At 40.2% G+C, this 22,366-nt stretch overlaps 1 protein-coding gene across 4 annotated transcripts in view; it reads right to left on the bottom strand.

The window, feature by feature from the left end:
- Positions 1–22,366, bottom strand: part of LOC127569267 (A disintegrin and metalloproteinase with thrombospondin motifs 2-like) — a 210,057-nt gene that overhangs the window by 154,627 nt on the left and 33,064 nt on the right. For all 4 annotated transcript variants that reach the window (XM_052013743.1, XM_052013745.1, XM_052013744.1 and 1 more), the window contains exon 2: positions 15,364–15,524. In XM_052013743.1, coding sequence (XP_051869703.1) covers positions 15,364–15,445 — 82 coding nt within the window. In that variant the 5' untranslated portion in view covers positions 15,446–15,524. The remainder of the gene's footprint in view (positions 1–15,363; positions 15,525–22,366) is intronic.

Below are 22,366 nucleotides of genomic sequence, written 5' to 3' on the forward strand. Positions count from 1 at the left end.
ACGTTCCGTACTGAAGCGTTGCAAGTTCTCACAATTGGGAGCAATGTAACCCAGCAATTGTAATATTTGTAGCCAGTAGCTAAAGGGACTTAGCACAACACAGCAACACCCTGCATCTACTGTAGACAAATTTTGGGTGTTGCACTTTGACATAAATTGAGGGAATTACACACTGGAAAAAAGTACAAGGGAGAATGAAAATCCCACTGAATAATGTGCTGATGAATTTCTCAACAGGCAGAAGAACATACAGAAATGCGTGCAAAGTTACTCTTTGCTTGGTTAAGCCAATTTTCAGCAGCAGAACACTGTTGTACAGAGCTGTATGAATAATCTTTTAGTCTATCAAATCCTAAAAATGGGTATCTGAACTTAATTGACAACTCTTACTCTGTGGACAATTTAGTTATATCCATATATCTGAATGGGGGTCGGATGGGAAGATGCCATTCTCATGCACCTTACAGAGGAGTAGTACATCTCAAATACTAACTTCCAGATATTTACATTTAACTTGCCAGCTCCAATATCCTAGTTACTGCCCAATCTATGCATTAAAACAAAGAATGCTGTTAACCTCACTATTATTCCGCCAACAAATTCAAGCCTCATGCCATACTATATCCAAGACTGAGAGGACAATTCATTCCTCTTATTTCTAATGTTATTTGACCTGTGGTAATATTAAAATTCTTTTATTTCCAGAGCAATATTCTGTTAAATAAGCTGCATAGATCACCAGTATCCACTGTGCTCAACATTTCAAAAAACTGGCTTATATCCCCTCCCAATATTTCATTTTTGTCCTATTCACTATGTCCTAAGTCACAGAATCCCTCACAGTTCATCAATGTCATTCTGAAGGTGTGCCCAGAAATTCAATTCCTAACAATGTTTTACTCAGCATTATACAACCGAATATAGATGCTTTTTTTTTTGGAATGAAATGTGATGATTACTTCCAAACAACCAATTTGCATCACTCCAGAACTTTGATCAGGCATTTCCTGGCCTGAGACATCCTTGTGACCCTGATAAAATTTCCCCATTGGGGCACACATAACGACATCATTCTCTGTGCAAAGATCCTTTTGGAGCATTACAGGGGAACTTGGACTACATTGTCCTGGGGGTGCCTGTCATTGGGCAAATTGGGATTGACTGGCACAGTGCCAGACTGGGGTGCCTGCCAGTGGTGGTGGGGATGATAGGATCTGACAGGTGCAGATTGACTGTTTGGGGGTGGGCTACTGTCACTGAACCACCTTCCACACTGAACCACCCCATCGTGCCCCAATCTACATTGTCTGGCTCTATGGTTCACCAACCTCCAACTGCGCGATCAATCAGTGAAAATGCAGGTCCCAAATTCCCCCACTGATTCCTGCCAACACCAAGTGCTGACCTCCCATTCCCAAGCCCTCTCCATCACTTCATACCAACTCTCACTCCTGGTTCTTCGCCACCACCTAGTGTAGATGGTGAAGGACACTAATAAATCAGATGGGATTTTAGGACACTCTGGTAGCTTTTTTGATCATTACTGATGACTATTTCTTCTTTTAATTTTGTTAAAAGCTACTGTGGAGGATTGTTAGTCTACTCCCCAAATAACTAGTCCAGTGAGTTAACCATGCACCAGCAATGTTCTACAGTGCTGAATGGACCTATGTTGTGCTGGGTGGAGAGACGGGGATTAGAGCTGACCGTGTAGTGGGCAGAGCTAGGTGGTGAGATCAGAAGACTAGCACTATGTAGTGGTGGTTGGTTGGCTGAAGGGTTGGATATACAGGAGACTGGCACTAGGTAGTGGGGAAGATCAGGAGCGAGAGACTGGCACCAGGTGACAAGGAGTGATCGGGAGTGGTCATTACACGTCTCCAGACACATCAATGTGGTTGACTCTAAAATGGCTGTGAACATGGCTTAGCAAGCCAAAAGTACAAGGGCGAATAGGGATCAGCAATAAATGTTGGCTATGCAAAGAATGTCCACACCCTGAAAAATGTTCAAGTTTAAAAAAGGCCAGTAGGGAAATGAGATTACTGTGAGCTGACAAAGACTCATGGGTTGAATGGCCTCCTTCAGCCTCCTATGGGACCTCCTAAGCTTGACCGTGGAAGGGAATGACAAGCAGCACAACTTCAGCAAAGGACCAATGACTAACATAGTCATCAGTATCCTGCTGCTGCACTGTCTAAGGAAACACTGGCACATGTGAGATTTTGTCATATCTCATTCACCCGCATGCTAACAGATCCATGTGTTCTGGAGGGAAATTTTGTGCTTGAGATAGATAGGGAAGCTTGCAGTAGAATGAAACTAGATGAGGTGGCACCAATGGAATAAATACTGCCACAGGCATAATAAAGAAAACAAGATGCTTCTGTGCTGATTCATTAAATGCTTAATACCTTTCATAAGAGAGTATGGCATCTGTAGTGACTTCATTGCTTAGATGGTAATGTAGTAAAACAGACCACCCACTCATTACAGGACTCGTCTGATTTTCATCTCAATTATTGCAATTGGTTCAAATTCTTTTGATGGCAGGCCGAGCACATTGCCTCCCAGGCGTCAAAATGGAAAATTATTCCCTCTGTGTCAGCAGTGGTTTGCAGCAATGACTTCCACGTTCTAGCTACTTGCTCTGTTCAGAAAATATTCAAACGTCTCATTTAATCCCATTGGGAGTATCTTAAATTGGTGGTAGCTTGTTACCATCTTAGTTATTAATATTTATTTTGTAAACCGCATTAACACTATAATGTGCCTTTGTAGTATTTAAATTTAATGTGTTCCACTGAAGAAGGCCCTAGCTTCAGAAGTTTCTTTCTGCATGGTTAACCCCTTATTGTGAGAACATGCTAAGGAATTGGTATGGAAACTTCAATGAGCTGTGTATTTCACAAACAAGGCACCTTTCTCCTAATAAAATCATAGTATTTATGGTGTATTTCCCTTTTTTCATTCTTAATTACGGAGATGCATTCCATACTCTAATCGCTTATTTAACTGAAGATTCTCAGCTTTCTCTTTGCATATCATTAGTCCTACATCATTTAATCCCATTGGGAGTATCTTAAAGTTTTGATTAAAAGTTTTGAATGTTTGCATGAAATATAACACTTACCCACCTGTCAAATGACTGAGCTAAAATGATTAATTTGTTCACAGTCTTCATCGTGAAGTATACACTTAACACTTCCACCATATTACAATTTCTCAAAATATTTATTGCTAAATTATTCTTCAAAGGATCACTTTCAATTTTTAAATGGCTGAAAAGATTCTTTGCCTCTCTCTTGCTAATCTTCACGGTTCACTTTCTACTGTTCTTTTATCCAAGGTTGATTTCTACAACTTTTCACATTAGTACATTTCATACTACCCACTTGTTTCTTTACTTAAAATAATGTGTTTTTTCTTTAGGTTTTGCCCTAACTCAGGGGCCTGCAATTCCAATTAAGAGTGGATGATGGACAGATCACAAAGCAGTTGCCAGAGTATTGAGCAGATTTCATTTTTCCAAAAATCCTCCTACTTCATTAATTTCCTGCATTCCAGTGAGAGTGGGAGGAGAGATTCGATGCCTTATCTCTCTGCATATAAAGGGAGTACAAGGGGAAGTTTCCACATTAGCTCTTGAACTGCTGCCTTTTATGCATTTAGACTACAATGCAATTCCTCTAGCTTCGAGCGGATATTATTCATTTCTCAGGATGTGAATTCACTGACAAAGTCAGAGTTTCTTGCCCATCCCTAATTATGTTCAAATTGAGCTGTCTTCTTAAGTTGTAGTACTCCTTCTGGTACTCCTTCAGTGCTGTTGGAGAGACTGTCCCAGGATTTAGATCCAGCAATGATGAAATACTGGCAACATATTTCCAAGTCAGGATGAGGTGCAACTTGGAGTGGAATTTACAGGTGGTGCTGCTTACATACATAAGAAAACACACAAGAAAATAGTAGTAGGCTACTTGGCCTTTCAAGCCTGTCATCATTTAAGATGATCATGGCTGATGTGCTCCAGACCTCAACTCCTCTTCTATGCCAGTTCCAGACAGCTTTCAAATCATCAGTCTTTCAAAAGTTTATCTACATCCTCTTTAAATGCCTCTAGTGATCTAGCCTCCATAACTCTCTGAACTAATGAATTCCAAAGATTCCCCACCCTCTGACAGAAGATATTCCTGTGCGCCTTAGTTTTAAGTAACTGCTCCTTATTTTGTAATTATATCCCAGCATTCAAGACTCTCCTACTAGTGGCAATATCTCAACATCGACCTTGTTACATCCCTTAGGATCTTAAGATCATGGCACATTCTTCTAAACTCCAACTATATAAGCTGTTTGTGATAGACAACCCTCTCATGCTAAGTGCAGTGATTTTTTTCAGGATTACCTCCAATGCTCATATATACTTTCTTAAAAAAAGAGACTAAAACTATACTCAGTGGCCTCACTAACACCCTGTACAATTATAAAGATGCTTCTCTATTTTTGAACTCAACCCCTAAGCAAAAAAGACTAATACGCCATTTTTCTTCTTAACTACTTGCTGCACCTGCATGCTAACTTTGTGTTACATGTACAACAACACCTAGACACTTCTAAGGTCCACTCATTTCCAGCCTCTCTCCCTTTAGATAATGGTCGATCTTTTGATTCCTCCTACCGAAGTTCATGACCTCACACTTTCCTCCATGAAATGCAAGTTTTTGCCTACTCAGTTAGCCCATCTATATCCTGTTGTTGAGTTCACATATCCTCATTACAACATGTCCTCCGATGCACCCGCTGCCTTTGTCCTTCTTGGTGGTACATATCATGTGTTTAGCAGATAGCCACAATGCACTAGGGGTGGAGGAAATGAGTGTTTACAGTGGTGAATGGGGTACCAATCAACTGACTTGCTTTATCCTGGATGGTAATGAGCCCTGAGGACATCCTGGCAAGTGGAAAATATTCCATCACTCTCCTGGCCAGAGCTTTGCAGATGATGGAAATATTTTGGGATGTCAGGATTTAAGTCATTCAGCACAGGACATCCAGTGACCTGTTCTTGTAGCCGCATTATTTATGTGGCTGAGCCAGTTGTGTATCTGCTCATTGGTGATGTTGATGGTGAGAATTCCACAATGATAATGCCAATAATGTAAAGGGCAGGTGGTTAGATTCTCTCTCATTGGAGATGTCTATTACCAGACACCGCAGGTGACATGCATGTTACTTGCCACTTTACCAGCCCATGCCTGAATGTTGTTTGGGTATTACTGCATGCAATTATGGACTGCTTCATTCTCTAAGAACTTGTAAAAATCTTATGTGCGTAACAGGTAGATGTGGAATTGATGTTTTCCCTGGCTGGAGTCTCTACAACCGGAGGTCACAGCCTCAAGGTGAGGGTCAGTTATTCAGTACAGTGTTGAGAAGAAATTTCTTAGTCCAGATGGTAGTAATTCTTTGGAATTCTACACCTAAAAAGGGACTGAAGAGGCTCAGTCATTGGGTACATTCGAGGTACCAATATCCTTACCAGGAGTTTGCTAGTGCTGCTCTGGAGGGTGTAAACTGGTGTAGCATGGAAGTATGAGCCAGAGTAGTAGGTCAGCAGGTAGAGTGACTGAGAAGATAAAGGTTAAGTCAAGTCTAATAGGAAAAACAGGCAGGGACAGGATAATGAACACAGCAGGAGTGATGGTCTGAAGTGTATATATTTTACTGCAAGCAATGTACTAGCAATAGGTAAATCAGATGACCTTAAAGCCTGGATTTGTACATGAAACAGCAATACTGTTGCCATTACAGAAACTTCATTGACAGAAGGGCAGGACAGGCAGCATAACGTTCCAGGGTATAGATGTTTACGACATTACAAAGAGGGATGTAAAAGAGGTGGGGAGGATTGCATTACTGATTAGGGAGAAAGTCACGGCCGCACTAAAAGAGGATATCTTGGCGGGCTCATCCAGTGAGGCCATAAGAGTAGAACTCGCAAAGGTGTAATCATTATGATGGGGTTATACTATAGGCCTCTCAATATCCAGTGGGAGATAAAGGAACAAATATGTAGGCAGATAATGGAAAGATGCAGAAACAACAGGGTTATTGTAGTTGGTGATTTTAACTTCCCCAATATTGACTGGGACTCCCTTAGTGCCAGGCGCTTAAATAGGGCAAAATATGTAAGGTGCATCCAAGAGGGTTTCTTGTAACAGTATGTAAATAGTCCAAGTGAGGATGGGGCCATACTAAATCATATATTAGGGAATAATCCCAGCCAGGTGATCACAGTTTCAGTGGGGGAGCATTTTGGGAACAGTAACCATAATTCCGTATGTTTTAAGATAGTTATGGATAAGGATAAAACTGGTCCTTGGGTGAAAGTGCTAAATTGGGGAAGGCTAATTACAACAGTATTAGGCAGGAACTGAAGAAAGAAGATTGGGAGCAACTGTTTGAGAGTGAATTCACATATGATCTGTAGGATTTTTTTCAAAAAAGGCGAGTTGTTTAGAATTCAGAACCAGCATGTTCCTGTGGGGATGAAAGGATGGCAAGGCTCAGGATCCTTGGATGACAAGAGATATAGTAAGTTTAGACAAAAAAAAGGCATCATATATAAGGCTTAGGAAGCTGAAATTGGACAGGGTCCCTAGGGAATATGAAGGAAACAGGAAAGAACTTCACAAGAAATGTCCTTGGCAAGTACATAGAACTGTACAACACAGTACGGGACCTTTGGCCCATGATGTTGTGCCAACCTATATGAACCTTATGCCCATTCAATCTATCCCCCTCTTTACTTCCCCTCCCATAACCCTCAATTTTTTGTTTGTCCATGTGCCTATCTAATAGTCTCTTAAATGACCCTATTGTGTCGGCCCCTACCACCACCTGCAGCAGTGCATTCCAGGCACCCACCACTCTCTGTGTAAAAAACCCACCTCTGATATCTCCCCTGAATTTTCCTCCACGCACCTTAAACAGGTAACCTCTAGTATTGGCCATTACCACCCTGGGGAAAAGATGCTGGCTGTCCATTCTGACTATACCTCTCATAATCTTATATACCTCTATCAAGTCTCCTCTCATCCTCCATCACTTCAAAGAGAACAATCCTAACTCGCTCAAGCTCTCCTCATAAGACATGGTCTCCAACCCAGGTAGCATCCTTGTCAACCTCCTCTGCACCTTCTCCAAAGCTTCCACATCCTTCCAATAATGTAGTGACCAGAACTGAACACTCCAAGTGTGGTCTAACCAGAGTCTTATAGAGCTGCAACATTACCTCTCGGCTCTTGAATTCAATCCCCTGGCTAATGAAGGCCAGCACACCATACCACTATCCACTTGTGAGGCGATTTTGAGGGATCTATGTACTTGGACCCCAAGATATCTCTGTTCCTCCACACTGCTAAGAATCCTGCCATCAACCATGTACTCTGCCTTCAAGTTCGTTCTTCCAAAACGTATCACTTCGCACTTCTCCGGATTGAACTCCATCTGCCACTTCTCTGCCCAGCTAACCTTGTTCACTATTAACTGCACCGCTTACCTTCGTGTCATCTGTAAACTTACCAACCCATCCTTCCACTTCCTCGTCCAAATCATTTATAAAAAATCACAAAGAGCAGGGGTCCCAGAACAGATTCCTGCGGAACACCACTAGTCACTGACCTCCAGGTCTTGTACTCCCTTTCTACAACCACCCTCTCTCTTCTGTGGGGAAGCCAATTTCCCATGGATCCCATACCTCATGACTTTCTGAATGAGCCTACCATGGGGAACTTTGTCAAATGCCTTGCAAAAATCAATATATACCACATCCACCGCACTAGCTTCATCAATTTGTCTTGTCACTTCCTCAAAAAACTCTAATAAGCTTGTGAGGCATGACCTGCCCTTCACAAAGCCAAGTTGACTATCCCTACTCAGACTATGCTTCTCCAAATGCTCATAAATCCTGTCCCTAAGAATCATCTCCAATAGTTTGCCCACCACTGGCATAAGACTCAATGGTCTATAATTCCTAGGATTATCCCTTTTACCTTTCTTGAACAATGGAACAACATTTGCCATCCTCCAGTCCTCCGGTACCACTCCTGTGGCCAGGGAGGACTCAAAGATCATCACTAACGCTCCAGCAATCTCTTCCCTCGTTTCCCATAGTAACCTGGGGTATATCTTATCCTGTCTGACCCTGGGGACTTATCTATTCTAATGCTTTTTAGTAGCTCCAACACTGCTTCTTTCTTAACCTCAACATGCTCCAACACATTTGCCTGTTCTACGCTAACCTCACATTCGTCTAAGTCCCTCTCACTGGTGAACACTGAAGCAAAATATTCATTTAGGACCTCCCCTACCTCCTTTTCCTCCAGACACATTTCCCCCCTCATCCCTAAGCAGCCCCACCCTCATGCTAGTCATTCTCTTGTTCCTCACATATGTGTAGAGCGCCTTAGGGTTTCCTTAACCCTACTTACCAAGGCCTTCTCATATCCTCTTCCACCTCTTCTTAAGGCTCCTTCCAGGCTACCTTATAACTCTCAAGAGCCCTATCTGATTTTTGCTTCCTAAACCTTAAATATGCTTCCTTTTTCCTCTTGACTAAACCTTCCACTCTCTTGTTAACCATGGTTCCTTCATTCAACCATCCTTTCCTTGTCTCAGCGGGACAAACCCATCTAGAACACCATACAAGTGGTCCCTAAACAACATCCACATATCTGTGGTGCATTTACCAGAGAACATCTGTTCCCAGTTTACACTCCCAAGTTCTTACCTAATACCATCATAATTTTCCCTCCCCCAATTAAATAATTTCCCATAATGTCTGCTCCTATCTTTGTCCATGGCTATGCTAAAGGTCAAGGAGTTGTGGTCACTATCCCCCAAAATGCTCGCCCACCGAGAGGTCTTTCACCTGACCAGGTTCATTGCCCAATACCAGATCCAGCATGGCCTCTCCTCTAGTCGGTCTGTCTACATATTGTGTCAGGAATCCTTCCTGTACACATTAGGGATTGGGTAGATCTACTTAAGGACAAAGGAGAGAATTTATGCATGAAGGCAGAAAAAGTAGGCGAGGTCCTTAATGAGTACTTTACATCAGTATTCACCAAGGAGGAGGACATGGATAATGGTGAGATTAGGGAGAGGCTTGTTGATATTCAAGGGGATCTTGATATTAAGGAGGTGGTGGTGCTGGGTATCTTGAAAAACATTAAGGTGGACATCCCCAGGGCCTGAAAGGATCTATCCTAGGATACTGAGAGGAGCAAGGAAGATTGCCGGGCCTTTGACTGAAATCTTTGTATTCTCTTTAGCCACAGGCAAGTTGCCAGAAGACTGAAGAACAGCCAATATTGTTCCTTTGTCTAAGGGCAACAGAAACAAACTGGGAAGATATAGGTGGGTGAACCTTACATCAATGGTAGAGAAGTTATTGGAAATGATTCTGATAAACTCATGCTTTTCCAAATACAAGTAATTCCTGAGTTTATCAGGGATAGCTCTCATGGCTGTGCAGGGAAGGTCCAGTTTCACAAATTTGATTGAGGTTTTGAAGAAGTGATGAAGATGACTGATGAAATAGCAAAGATTTGACAAGGTTCCTTATGGTAGACCAGTCCAGAAGATTAAGATACATGGGATCATGATGAGTTGGTAAACTGGATCCAAAATTGACTTGGTCACAGAAGACAGAGGGTAGGTCTGTGACTAGTAGTGTTCCACAAGTATCAGTGTTGGGACCTCTGTTGTTTGTAATATATATTAATGATTTGGATGAAAATGTAGGTGGTCTGATTCAAAAGTTTGCAGATGATGTGAAAATTGGTGGATTTGTGGATAGCGAGGAAGGTTGTCAAAAGATGCAGCAAGATATAGATCAGTTAGAAATTTGGGTGGAGAAATGACAGATGGAGTTTAATTTGGACATGTGTGAGGTGAGGCATTTTGGAAGGTCAAATACAAGAGGAAAAGTAAACAGTAAGTGGCAGGGTCCTTAGGAGCATTGATGTGCAGAGGTATTTTGGAAGTACAAGTCTATAGCTCCCTAAAAGTGGCAACACAAGTGGACAGGGTTGTAAAGGCATGCAGCATGCTTGTTTTCATCAGTCGTTGGCACTTAGTAGAAAAGCTTGGAAGTTGTGTTGCCAGCACAAACTTTGGTTAGGCCACATTTGGAGTATTGTGTACAGTTCTGGTTACCGCATTATAGGAAAGATGTGGAGGCTTTGGAGAGGGCACAGAAGAGGTTCACTAGGATGTTGCCTAGGTCGGTGTGCATTAGCTACAAGGAGAGGTTGGGAAAAATTTGGATTGTTTCCTCTGGAGCATCAGGAGTTGAGGGGCAACCTGATAGAAATATATAAAATTATAAGAAGCTTAGGAAGGGTAGATTGTCAGAGTCTTTATCCCCCCTGGGTGGAAATGTCAAATACTAGATGGTGTAGCTTCAAGGTGAGAGGGAGAAAGCTAAAGAAGATTTGCAAGGCAAGATTCTTTTGCACAGAGAGTGGTAGGTGCCTAGAATGCGCTGAAGGGGAGATGGTGGAAGCAGATTACAAAGTTTAAACAGGCATTTCATCGAATGATTACAAAGTTTAACAGGCATTTCAACAGACACATGAACAGGCAGGAAGCAGGGATATGAACTACGTGCAGGCAGACGGGATTAATTTAGAATGGTATCATGGTTAACATGGACAAGGTAGGCTGAAGGGCTTGTTCCTGTGTCCTAGTTCTATGTTCAGAGATCAATAGACATAAATGATAAGGGACTGAAGAGGTTTGGGGTTAATGTAGGAAAGTGACACCAAGTTAGAAGATCAGCCATGTTCTTAATAGATGGTAGAGCAGGCAAGCATGGCTTGCTTCTATTCCTTTTGTTCTTAATTGAATTTTGTGTAATCATTAGTGACAATTCCTTTTTGATCTTAAAATGGAAGGAATGTCTTTCTTTCAGTGGATGAAGATGGTTGGGCCTAGGATACTGTCCTGGGTGATTCCTACAGTGATGTCCTGAGACTGGGAGAAGTAACCTCTGATAATCACAACCATCTTCCTTTGTGTTAGATGCATTTTCCCTGATCATCACTGTCATCAGTTTCACCAGGGCTCCTTGAACACTTACTCAAATGCTTCCTTGATGACAAGATCTGTCTACCATTGTGGAATGCAGCTCCTTGGTCCACAATTGGACCACAACTGTGATGATGTTTGGAGCTGAGAGATCCTGGCAAATCCACACCATGCATTGATGATCAAGTTATTGTTGAGCAAATGCCAGTTGATAGTAGCATTGATGATTGAGGGTAGACTGATTAGGTAGTAACTAGCCCATTTTGGATTTGTCCTGTTTTTGTGAACAGGATGTATGTGGGGAAACTTTCTACATTGATAAGTACATGCCAGTGTTGTAACTGTATTGGAGCAGCTTGGCAAGAGAACTGGCTAGTTCTGGTGTACAAGCCTTCAGTATACAGACAGCATGTCACAGCCTTTGTTGTATCCACTGCTCTCAGATGTTTCTTGGCATCATGTGGAGCAAAATGAATTGGCTGACAACTTCTGTGACTTTTGGAATCTCAGTGGGATGTCAAGATGGGTCATTTCCTCAGCAGTTCTGGTTCAACATGGATGCAAATGCTTCAGCCCTTTGGCATTCAGGACCCCACCATCACTGCGGATGAGGATATTCTTAAAACATCCTCCTTCTAGTAACAATTATCCACCACCATTTACACTAGATATGTCAGAAATGCTGCAAGTACAATTAAGGCTGGGGATGAGTCGGGGCAAGGAGAAATAAACAAAATGACTTTTAAGGTTCAATAACTTAATAATTTGGTCAAAAACCCAGAAAAGCCCTGCTAAAATTTCCTCAACTTCCCTTTGTATCACTCCACGATGCAACATTGAATTGGGACAGAGCTTCTGACTTGCATCTCAGACTTACAAATATTCACTTCTTTAGCAACTGAAAGTGGCTTCACTTCTTGGGCACAGGCAACCAGATGTTCACTCCAGTGAATGTCCGCTGGTTGAGTGAGCTATTCTCTGCTCTAAATTTAAAAAGCTACTTTAAATTTTATAAGATTAAAATGTTTTTGACTTCTCTCTCCAGCAGGACAAAGAATAGTCGACTGATCTGTTATGCAGTTGCTATTTCACTGGGTAACCAATTGCAGGGAGATGTAATCTAGCAAACAAAAATGACCTACCCACAGATCAAAATTTACTCAGCCTGGAAATAGCTCTGCTAAGTTCAACATTTGCCTAGATACTCAGTCAAGTTTAGGTATTCACAGGGAAGGGAATTATGGTATAAGAACAAAAGCATTTGAAAAGAACTGGGAACTATCTTGGTCAACAGTTAACCCTCAACTAGCAAACTTTGAAAAACATACCTTTAACCTCATTTGGTGTTTGCAACAGCTTCCTGTGGACTATTACATTCTCTCTGTTGTAACATTGAATACATATTAATGTACTTTACTGGATGTAAAGCATTTTGGAACATCCTGAAGACATACAATATGTGAAAGTTATAATGTAAAGTCAGTCCATTCAGTCCAACCAAATGATACTACCATTTGTGGTCCATCTGAACACCAAGCTCACTTTTACCATTTCCACTTTACCTCTTTTCCTTCACTGTAACCAATTTATCTTGAATGTTGACAGAATTTTCTACTCAATCATATACAGTTGTATATGATTGGGTATACTATTACCCACAACTCTCCTGTATGTCGAGGTTTTGTATTCCTACTGTTCTAAATCTCTTGCATCTTAAATCTGTGACCCTTGTCCATGATCTCTTAACTTTTGGAAACAAGTATGCTACCATCTACCAGGCTCACAATTCTATACAGCACCAGAACAGTAGATGATTTTTCGGCTGTCATTAAATTGAGGCCTTACATGTCCTTTTGTGTGAGTATAACAATTCACAGCTTTATATGAAGAGTAGGAAAGCTTTTCTGCTGCCTTGACCAACTTTATCCCTCATCCAATCTCCCTTAAAAAAATGGATTAACTGGTAATATACCATTGCATTATCTAAAACTGTGATGTATGCAAACTAATTGCTGCAATTCCCCATTGTGACTACTGAAGTATGCAAGAAAAATTCCAATGAAAAAGTATCAAAAGCTAAGCACTTCCACATTTGAACTATTCATGTTTAGTGATGGATGGATTATATTTGGTGCCAGAATAAACTTTTTTTTAAACTACTGCATAAATATTTATTTTGGAAGTATTAAAACATCACCATACAAGATATACACATAGTGCAACATTATAGGCGGAATTTTCCCATTTCCAGAATCTTGGCAGGTAGTCAAGATCAGTCAGGTGATTTAACTGTTGATCAGGTTTGCAACTTCAGGGAAGATGTATTCGGATTTAGCTCATTCTGGATTATAGAGAAATTCTGAACCTGCCCAGTTACTGTGGTGACAGAATGTTATTTTCAGTGAATTAATGTTATTCCATCAGAGAAGTGGTTGGTCTCACTTCACAACTTGCAATTGAATCTCCCCTTCAGAGATGTACCAGAGCATATTCATTCTCCATAAAGCCTAAAGTCACTCCACTGCTATCCCTGCAAATATTTAGGAGCTTTAGCTATAGTTCACTTAACTGCAGAGGAATTTGAACCTTAAGCTATAAGAATCAGTTTTTTTTTAACCATAATTATAAATATATTTCTATGCAATTGTGCTGAATACAGATTTTTTTTAATGACATGAAACTCAACTTTAATTTAAACAATCGCTTTGGAAAGATAGTTCATACAACTCAGAACTGTGTCAAACTGCACCAAAAAGAACATGGAGCTCTCAAAATTATACTTAAAAGTTTGTAATCCTTACTGAACTGCAGGCATACTTCTAATGCCAAAAATGTTACTGGACAAATAATCCAAAGGGCTGAAGTATGGAACTGGAGTTATATATTCAAATCCAACCTCACGGATTGGGCAAAATAAATTCAGTTAATTAAGTAAAATCTAGAATTCAAAAGCTACTTTCAATCTGCATTATTTTAACATCTGACCTTCTGAATATGGACCATTTTTAACCTATGGTTGGGAAAAATGTTTTTCTGATGAATCTTTAAACGTTTACTGATCTGGTCTACGATTCTAGCATTCCTTGTTTTTATTTTGTTGCATGTTGTTATTCATTTCAATTGGTGAAATGATACAGTTGCCTTCAAGTGAAAAAAAAATTGAATTTAAACAATGGACCAATTCAGTAATAACAATCTAAGCTTCAATATAAATCATGGTGATAACGTGGTCTCTGTAAAAGTTTCATAAAAGCAAAAGTAAATTGTGAAATGCACTTATATATGTTCACTGAAATAAATCCACAAACCATACTATTTACCTTGAATATTCTAATCTGGTGGGGGTTTTTTAATAGAAATACTCAACAGGCAAAATGTTACAGCTACATACATTTTGATGGACACAATAATCAGAAACATTGATGCCTCCAAAATGATTTATGAGTGCCACGCTTTTATGCTCTACCAATTAAAATTAAAAATGAAACTTTATTGAAAATCAGAGACTTCATGTGAATTGTACAAAGTGTGCAATTTTTGCTCTGGGCCTTCCACACTTCTGATGCACTAATGCAAGGAAGTTTTGAACATGCACAGCACCATCTAATGCACACCTCATGCCACTTCCATAGCATTTAATTGCACACACATGGTCTGTGCCTTCAGTGTACCAGAAATGCAGAAATAGGCTTTCATGATACCGGTGCAAAACTTAAAGAGCAACTGCTTGAGCATGTCCTAGGCCAGCACTTGAAAATCAACTCAGCCAGGCCTCCTTTAAACAAGGTTCACGTTTTTGGGTAAAATGTTAAATAGAATCCATGCGGTAAAAGATCAGAAGGCAGTATTTCAATGAAGATCAGGGATTTTACCCCTGGCCAATATTTATCATGCAATTAACATCACTAATAAACATTCCATTTACAATATTACATTGTCATTTGTTTTTTGTGGGAACATCCAATGAACAATATGGCTGCTACATTTCCTACATTACAAGAATGACTCATTTTTAAACGAAATTCATTGCTGTAAATCACTTTGGAATAACTGAGATCATGAAAAAATTGCATATAAACATGTTTTTTTTTATCTTTTAATGGCAAGGTACAACTGAAACCCAAAAACTTTATTGCACTATTAGAACTAATTTTTTCCATTTAATACATTTTAAATGGTGCAGCCATTAAGGTATATTGAACCTTGGTTTCATTCAAATCCTTTCAACAGGGAATAAGCCTTTGAGAAAATAATCTTATATTCACTGACCTTTTAAATAGACATCACCGATTGATGCAGGAAGTGGTTTTTTTGGTAGCTGACCTCCGATACACCACATGAACTCTCCCATTTTCTTCTTCCTCCTCTACTTTATTTCTCTCCAGTGGTTCAATAAAGAATTCATCCTTGTCTGTCCGAATCATGCCGGCCTGAAGTGACAGGACCAGAGATTATACACTCTTAATTGCCAGAAAAATGCTCATCCAGATCCACTACCCCTGCAAAGTATTCACACACATATGCCCACAGGATTTCTGTCATTTTAGAATAGCTGAAGTTAAATACTTTATGAGGAATAATACAGCTGCCATTCTTTTGACTGACATTAAAAGCAACATAAAAGTAAAAACACATTTCATTATAGATGCCATCCCATAAAGCACGGAAAAGTTGATGGACAGCTTTGAAAAAATGCTGACCACTCAAAGGCAACATGCAAGTGAAAGTCATTGTTGAGTAGACCCATGGTCAAGGCCATAGATTCAAAGTGACTTAAGAACTTTTGTTCCTTTTCATTAAATCAGTTTTCAGGACTTCTGTTATCAATAAGGCACCACATTCAACAAATTCAGCTCGCTTCACCATATAAGCCAAAACCCAATTGGCCTCAAGTACGACAATAAAGCTTTATAGAAAAATCACTGGAATGTGAACTTTTCATGGCAATAGCTGCAGTTATACCCAACATTAAATCAGTTACATAATGATGAAAAAAATAATAGAAAGAAATACCATTTTTATAGTGATTGACCTAATTTTCAAAAAGCTATTCATTTTTAAACAGGGGAGATGTGATAAACAGTCGTCCAGAAATTCTAAAAGGTACACGAAAATGGGGATGCACAGCATGCTGTGACTATTTTGTGAGAGGCCCCTGGACAGTGACTTTTGATCTCACGCATTCCATAGCATGATTCATACGGAGCAGTGCTCATTCTATCAAATAAAATAAGCAATTTATTATGACTGTAAAGATTTATCTGAATGTTGAAAGAACGGACTTGAATGACAGTCTTGAAGATTATTGTGGCTTTCTGATTTGTAGTAACACTAATGATATCTGTTAATGTCTGCAGTTTCAATATATGATTCACGACTACATTGTGCTATTGCCACTGCTGCAAATGGGTTTCTATATTCTGTACTAAAACATCATAAAACATGCAGAGAAAACCTAGTCCCCATCTCTACCTGGCCAAACAGCTACTGTCAATTGATGGTTGTTTGCCACTCTCACCCCCAGCAGCTATTTGCTTGCCTTCTTATCTCCAGGACATATCTATAGGATAGCTTAGGGCACATGCCAGAAAGTCTTATGAAGGTCCCAAATGCAGCCTGCATTGGGATGCACAATGGAGATATATTGTTTGCTGGTATCATGATGAGGCTTGCGACCAAATCTGGGGCTTTCTTGATGAACCATCCTATAATTTCTTTGCCATGAAAATTAATAGATGCCAAGTATAGATAATTTTATTGTCTAAATAACAATAAGGCAAGTAGCTTGAGGTGCAGGCCAAACACACTGCTAAATGACAATAACCAAAAGCTGACATCTGAGTTCCACCATTTTGCCAATGATATCTTGTTGTCTGCCATGCACTGAATGGTGTGAAGTATCCACCACAAAATGCCTCCATTTGTTTTCCTGCACTTTTTTTGCACTCACAGTTTCCCTGCTCTGTGAATTTTCATCAGCGAGTTGCATGGCTGAAATGATTTCTTGCATTCAAACATCAAGGTGGAGTTAAATCTAACGAGTCATGTGCTATCCACATACAGCTAGACTACATGAAACCAGCTAGGAGAAGCTCTCTCAAGGCAGTGAACCCAAAAAAAATCACTGTAATTACACATTATTCTCAAGCCAAACTGAAAGGTCACAGATTGTCATTGCATCAGTATCTTGCCAGAGACAGGTCTAGTGGGTGTTCCTCTCACAGTATGACCTAGTTTGGCATCAGGTGCAGTGTGTTCAACTGGCGTTCTGTTCCTAACCCTCTCTCTGTACCTGCACAGCTTATTGCCCATTTTTTTGGGCTTTTAGTGTGTTCTTCATAGAGCACTATTTGCAGAATGATTTTCCAATACAACATCATGTGAATCTTTTCCCAGGCAGAGTGCATTTCTTTTTCAGCTGCTCACATTGCTATCCACAATACCTGCAACACTTTGGCTGCACATTCCTTTTACTCCCTTCTCTTGCGCTTTATCTCATGTACATGCTGCTGTTGGTTATCCAATATATCTAGCCTGATTTTGGGTCTCTCTCCAACTTTTTGTGACTTTATGCCTTTTTCTAGCGTTAACTCTATCACGTGAGACAAGTCATTTCCTCAGGCTGGACTCCCAGATTTCATAAATAAATTCGTTCTGCTAAGTGATTCATTCAAATCTGTGAAACTGCAATAGTCTGCAAACAGTCTTAGTTGTGTTACAAAAAAAAAATCCAAGGATTGTCCCTGATCCTGGTTCATACAAATATCCAGTAACGTTCAACATTTCATTTCTAGATGCATGTAATTTGCTTGCACTGCAGCAAATGCATTCTCCAGTATTTCACTTAAGGGCAGTATGGATAAGTCAAATCTCTTTCCTTGTGACCAATGATACATAATATCATCACTATTTTGGTTTGCTCTTTTTTATCCACCATAGCATCTTTGGAAGACAGACTTTATAAGCTGTGGGGAAGATAAAATGTGTGTTATGAGTGGAGCCAAATGGGTCCACTCATCTATCACGATATGGGCTAAAAAGGGTGCACCAAAAATCATGGGCATTGACTGGATTGAGACATTGGATTAAGGGACTATATTTGTGAGAATTTTGGGCAGTGAGGAGATCCAGAAGCCACTCATGTTTTGGGGTGTATTGACCCCACCCAAATAGACCATTGTCAAGTGGCTTGAGAAGTGCAATGAAAGGTTAACCAGAATCACCCACTGCAGCCCTAAAAGAATGGTCATGGTGAGGGAGACGTCAATGATTAACGTTTCCTTACCTGAGAAGACAAAACAAAATGTAACACATTCAAGCGTGCGGAGAAAATAGGCAGCTCCCTTCATATGGGCAGGAGTAGTGATCGAGTATGTACAGCACTGCATTGGCACCACTGCAGATAGAGCCTGATGAGGAGGTAATGCCCGAGCTGAGAGGGTGAGCTAATCAGTTAAATACTAAACCTTCCTGAGAGAAAGTCAGCCGGAAGTTGAGCTAATGTAGGCAATGGTTGCATGCCAAAAAGTTTGAAAAAATTTGAGTACTAAAAGTAGTGGTAAATTGCATGGAAAGATGATATTCCTAGAGGTGGAGTTGTACTGCAAGTTGGTAACATGAATGAAGAATTTCGAAAGTAATGGATTTGTAGTGCTGACTAGTCAGGTGTCCACTAGCAAGACCTGCCCAAATGTGTTTTTTCACTTCAGGGAACACAGCATTGCCATGGTAGTGAAATATTTGAGCAGAGGGTGTCCACTGCAGAGGCAGGTGGAAAAGCAAATCTGTGGAGCAAGCATCAAGTGAGCCAAAAAGATGATATGGTCCAAAGTGGAGGGCAGCCTATTTTTAACAGTCTATTCAGTATTTTTTGGATAGCAATGTCGCATTTTCAGAATAATTAAAATCCTCAAAGTCCTTGACAGCAAGTAGTTTGGAGGAAGATTCCAAAGTCTGTTTGGATAGTACAAGAAAAACAGATGGATGTCCCATTGCAATGATCCACAGATCAGGTGGAAGGTGAGAAATTCACCCCAAACTGCTATAGTGAGGTCATTTCAATTATGTCGGTTCATGCCACTGCAATGGGTGAAATTGCACAAGTCTTGGGAAAGAGTTTTATGTCTACAAAGCTTCTATCATTTATGAAGTTACTGAAAGGGCTGAATCGAGCTCAGATTGACCTATATGGTGTGAGGGAGCATAAACTGCACTCTGATTGAAGAGTTCTGGAGATTCTATTTCAGTTTTTAGTCTTTAGCCCCAGGCCCCCATTTTGTGTGTGTGTTTTTTTTATTAACTTTATATAAAAGATCAACTAAAGAGTTAAATTAAAATATCATCATTCTGGTCCTGGATGCATGCCAGTCTCTGCAATACCCAACAGTCCTGGATGGCCTTCAGCAAGCCAGCAGACACCATATCAAGAACAAAAGAAAGAGAAAATGTTCAGTGTCTAAAGGAAGTCACAATGCCAGAGTAGAGGCCTAAAGGTGAAGAACCTTAAAAAGGTATACAAGTTTAAAAAAAAATGATTAGATTTATGTTTAGAGCATTTAATGATCATGTGTGTTAAGTTTAGTGTTACAGCTGATGTTGTACAATGTAGTTAAAGTCACGCATAGATAATATAATTGTAGTACAGCATATGAAATTAGTTATGCACAATTTAGAGAAGTGATTTATGGAAATATTCTGCAATGCAAGCTGTAGAGATGTTAAGTTTAGCTTAGCGTTTATGGTCAAGAGTACTAAAGAAATTAGCAAATTTATGCTTAGTTAAAATTATTTGCACAATGTATTTTCATACATTTAGTTTCTAAAGGGGATGCAATGTGTGTGCCATGTGGTACAACTTTTGATATATTGTACTGGCCACTACCAGCAGTTGAGTTTTGACTGCCTTTAACAAAGGATGTTTTATTGGTAGGTTTATCCTTGTTACTTGCCTCTGTAAACAGTAACACAACAGTGTCAAAATGCTGTCCAATCTTGCTACACCTGAGAATGAATTCATTTTCTCAAGGGATAGGAAAAGAATGTCACTGTACATGTATGGTGATTGGTTCCATGTCAAATTGACAACTTGTACAAGACCCCCTGTTCCATGGCACTGTTTCTCTAGAGTAACAGATTATCGGGTTCATCTGTAAAACTGAAGCAGACTTTTAAAATGTTTTTCCATATTCTGTCTCCTTTGGGACAATGGCTTTTCTTACTATTTGGACTTCATGCCACAAAACTCCATGCCCTTTAACAATCTTGCTTCCTGCTATTATTTTACCAGAAGCAAGCCAAACAAGCAAGAAGAGAACGTCTCTGGGTTTCCAATGGAGGTCCAATATTAAGAGAAGCTCTGTGGCACTACTTTGCTTCGATCTACTGTCAATGCTGGCAGGCTGCTCTTACAGTTTCAAAAACTATTCTTATTCCAAGCCATTTACGTAGAGCATATTTGTTTTTTTAAGCTCTACATGCCCTCGCCAACCACTGGCATGTTCCCCTAAGACAGCTGACCATACCACACCCATCCCTGACACCCTCCCCGACACCCTCCCCAAGACTACTAACACCCTCCTGACCATCAAATCACCAATTGCACCCTTGTCTCTCATCCTCAACGCCAAAGCACCAACCATATATCCTAATTCACAAACTACAAACTACCCTGACTACAAACCAATATACAGGAACGCAAGAGGCTGCAGAGAGTAGTGAACACAGCCTGATCCATCATAGGCACAGCTCTCCCCACCATTGAGAGCATCTACAGGAGGTGCTGCCTCAAGAAGGCAGCATCTATCGTCAAGGATTCCCACCATCCGGGTTACGCCCTCTTTTCACTGCTACCGTTAGCAGGAGGTACAGAAGTCTGAAGTCCTACACAGTCAGGGTCAGGAACAGCTACTTTCCTACAATCATCAGGTTCCTGAACCAACCTACACAACCCTAACCCTACCTCAGCAATGTTACACTATGGACCATCCCTTGCACTACCATCGATGTTTCTGATTGTGTCTTTTTTTTTGCACTGAGGTCTTGTTCTTACACAGATTTTTTCCTCTCTTCACTGTCTTGTATAATTTATATTCTGTGTGTTGTCTGTATCTATGTGCCTGTGATGCTGCTGCAAATAAGATTTTCATTGTTAGCTGCACCTCACCATATTTGTGCACATAATAAACTCAACTCATCTGGACTTGAAACCTCATTCCTTGACGCTCAATCCTATCCACATCTACTGATCTGGCCATCAGTGATCCCCAGAGCACAACCTTTGCCCCTTCACCCGCTGATTGACCCCAACTTCCCCTTCCAATAGCCAGTTGTTTCTAAACTCTAGATCTCTCTTCCCTTCAATGGCAGATTGCACAAAAGGCAAAGCCGTCAATACGCAAGACCTCTTCAATAGCACACTACACCTGGGATTTGTGTGGTATTCTATTTACCCGTTTATCAAGACATTCATTGGCCTAGCATGATCCTGCTTGACTTGCTAATTCTGACAGAAACCGATTTCTAGGCATATTCGTTTTCTTATTACACTAACACAGAAGTACTAAAGCTATTGATAGCAAGTAGTTCTTTGGAGAGGACAACATGAGGATGTCATTTACTATGATGATATGATTACCAGAGTAAGCCAGTAACCAAAAGTAATGGGATTATCCTTAGGTCACAGGCTGAATCATGTCATTCATTTCATTTCAAAATATTTCAATCAAATTGTGGACATTTCTTGAGGCCAACCAGTGTACTGATTGTGATTGGCCATAACCAATTACATCACAATATCTGGTCAAACACTGGGGGACCCATCTTCAACATCTGATTCTCTTTGTACCGAGCAGGGTACAAACTACACACAATAATCGTATTTTCTATTCCCTAAGGTTTAACTTAGGGTTAAGCTCGTGTTACTAGCACATATGTTCACCAGACGCTAGATTAATGCTTCCTTACCACAATTATTCTAAATTCCTGTATTACATTTGATGCATCATGGTTCTTTAACAAGTTATTTGCATTAAATATCAACAGACTGAAAATACACAGAACTATAAAAGATCTTGCACCCAAAAAACCAATCCACCCAACATTCAGTTGTAAAACAACTGCAATCAAACAGCTGTATAACTCCAACCATTTTTGGTTTAATTTTTTTTGGATAGAAGACAAACTCCATAAACTAAACTACTAAAGACTGATGTTATGCCAAATGAAACATATGGTTTATATGAAGTAGCAGCTTTCCAACCACATCATATGCTAC

This window comes from Pristis pectinata, chromosome 4 (assembly GCF_009764475.1).
Source record: "Pristis pectinata isolate sPriPec2 chromosome 4, sPriPec2.1.pri, whole genome shotgun sequence".
Classification (NCBI taxonomy): domain Eukaryota; kingdom Metazoa; phylum Chordata; class Chondrichthyes; order Rhinopristiformes; family Pristidae; genus Pristis; species Pristis pectinata.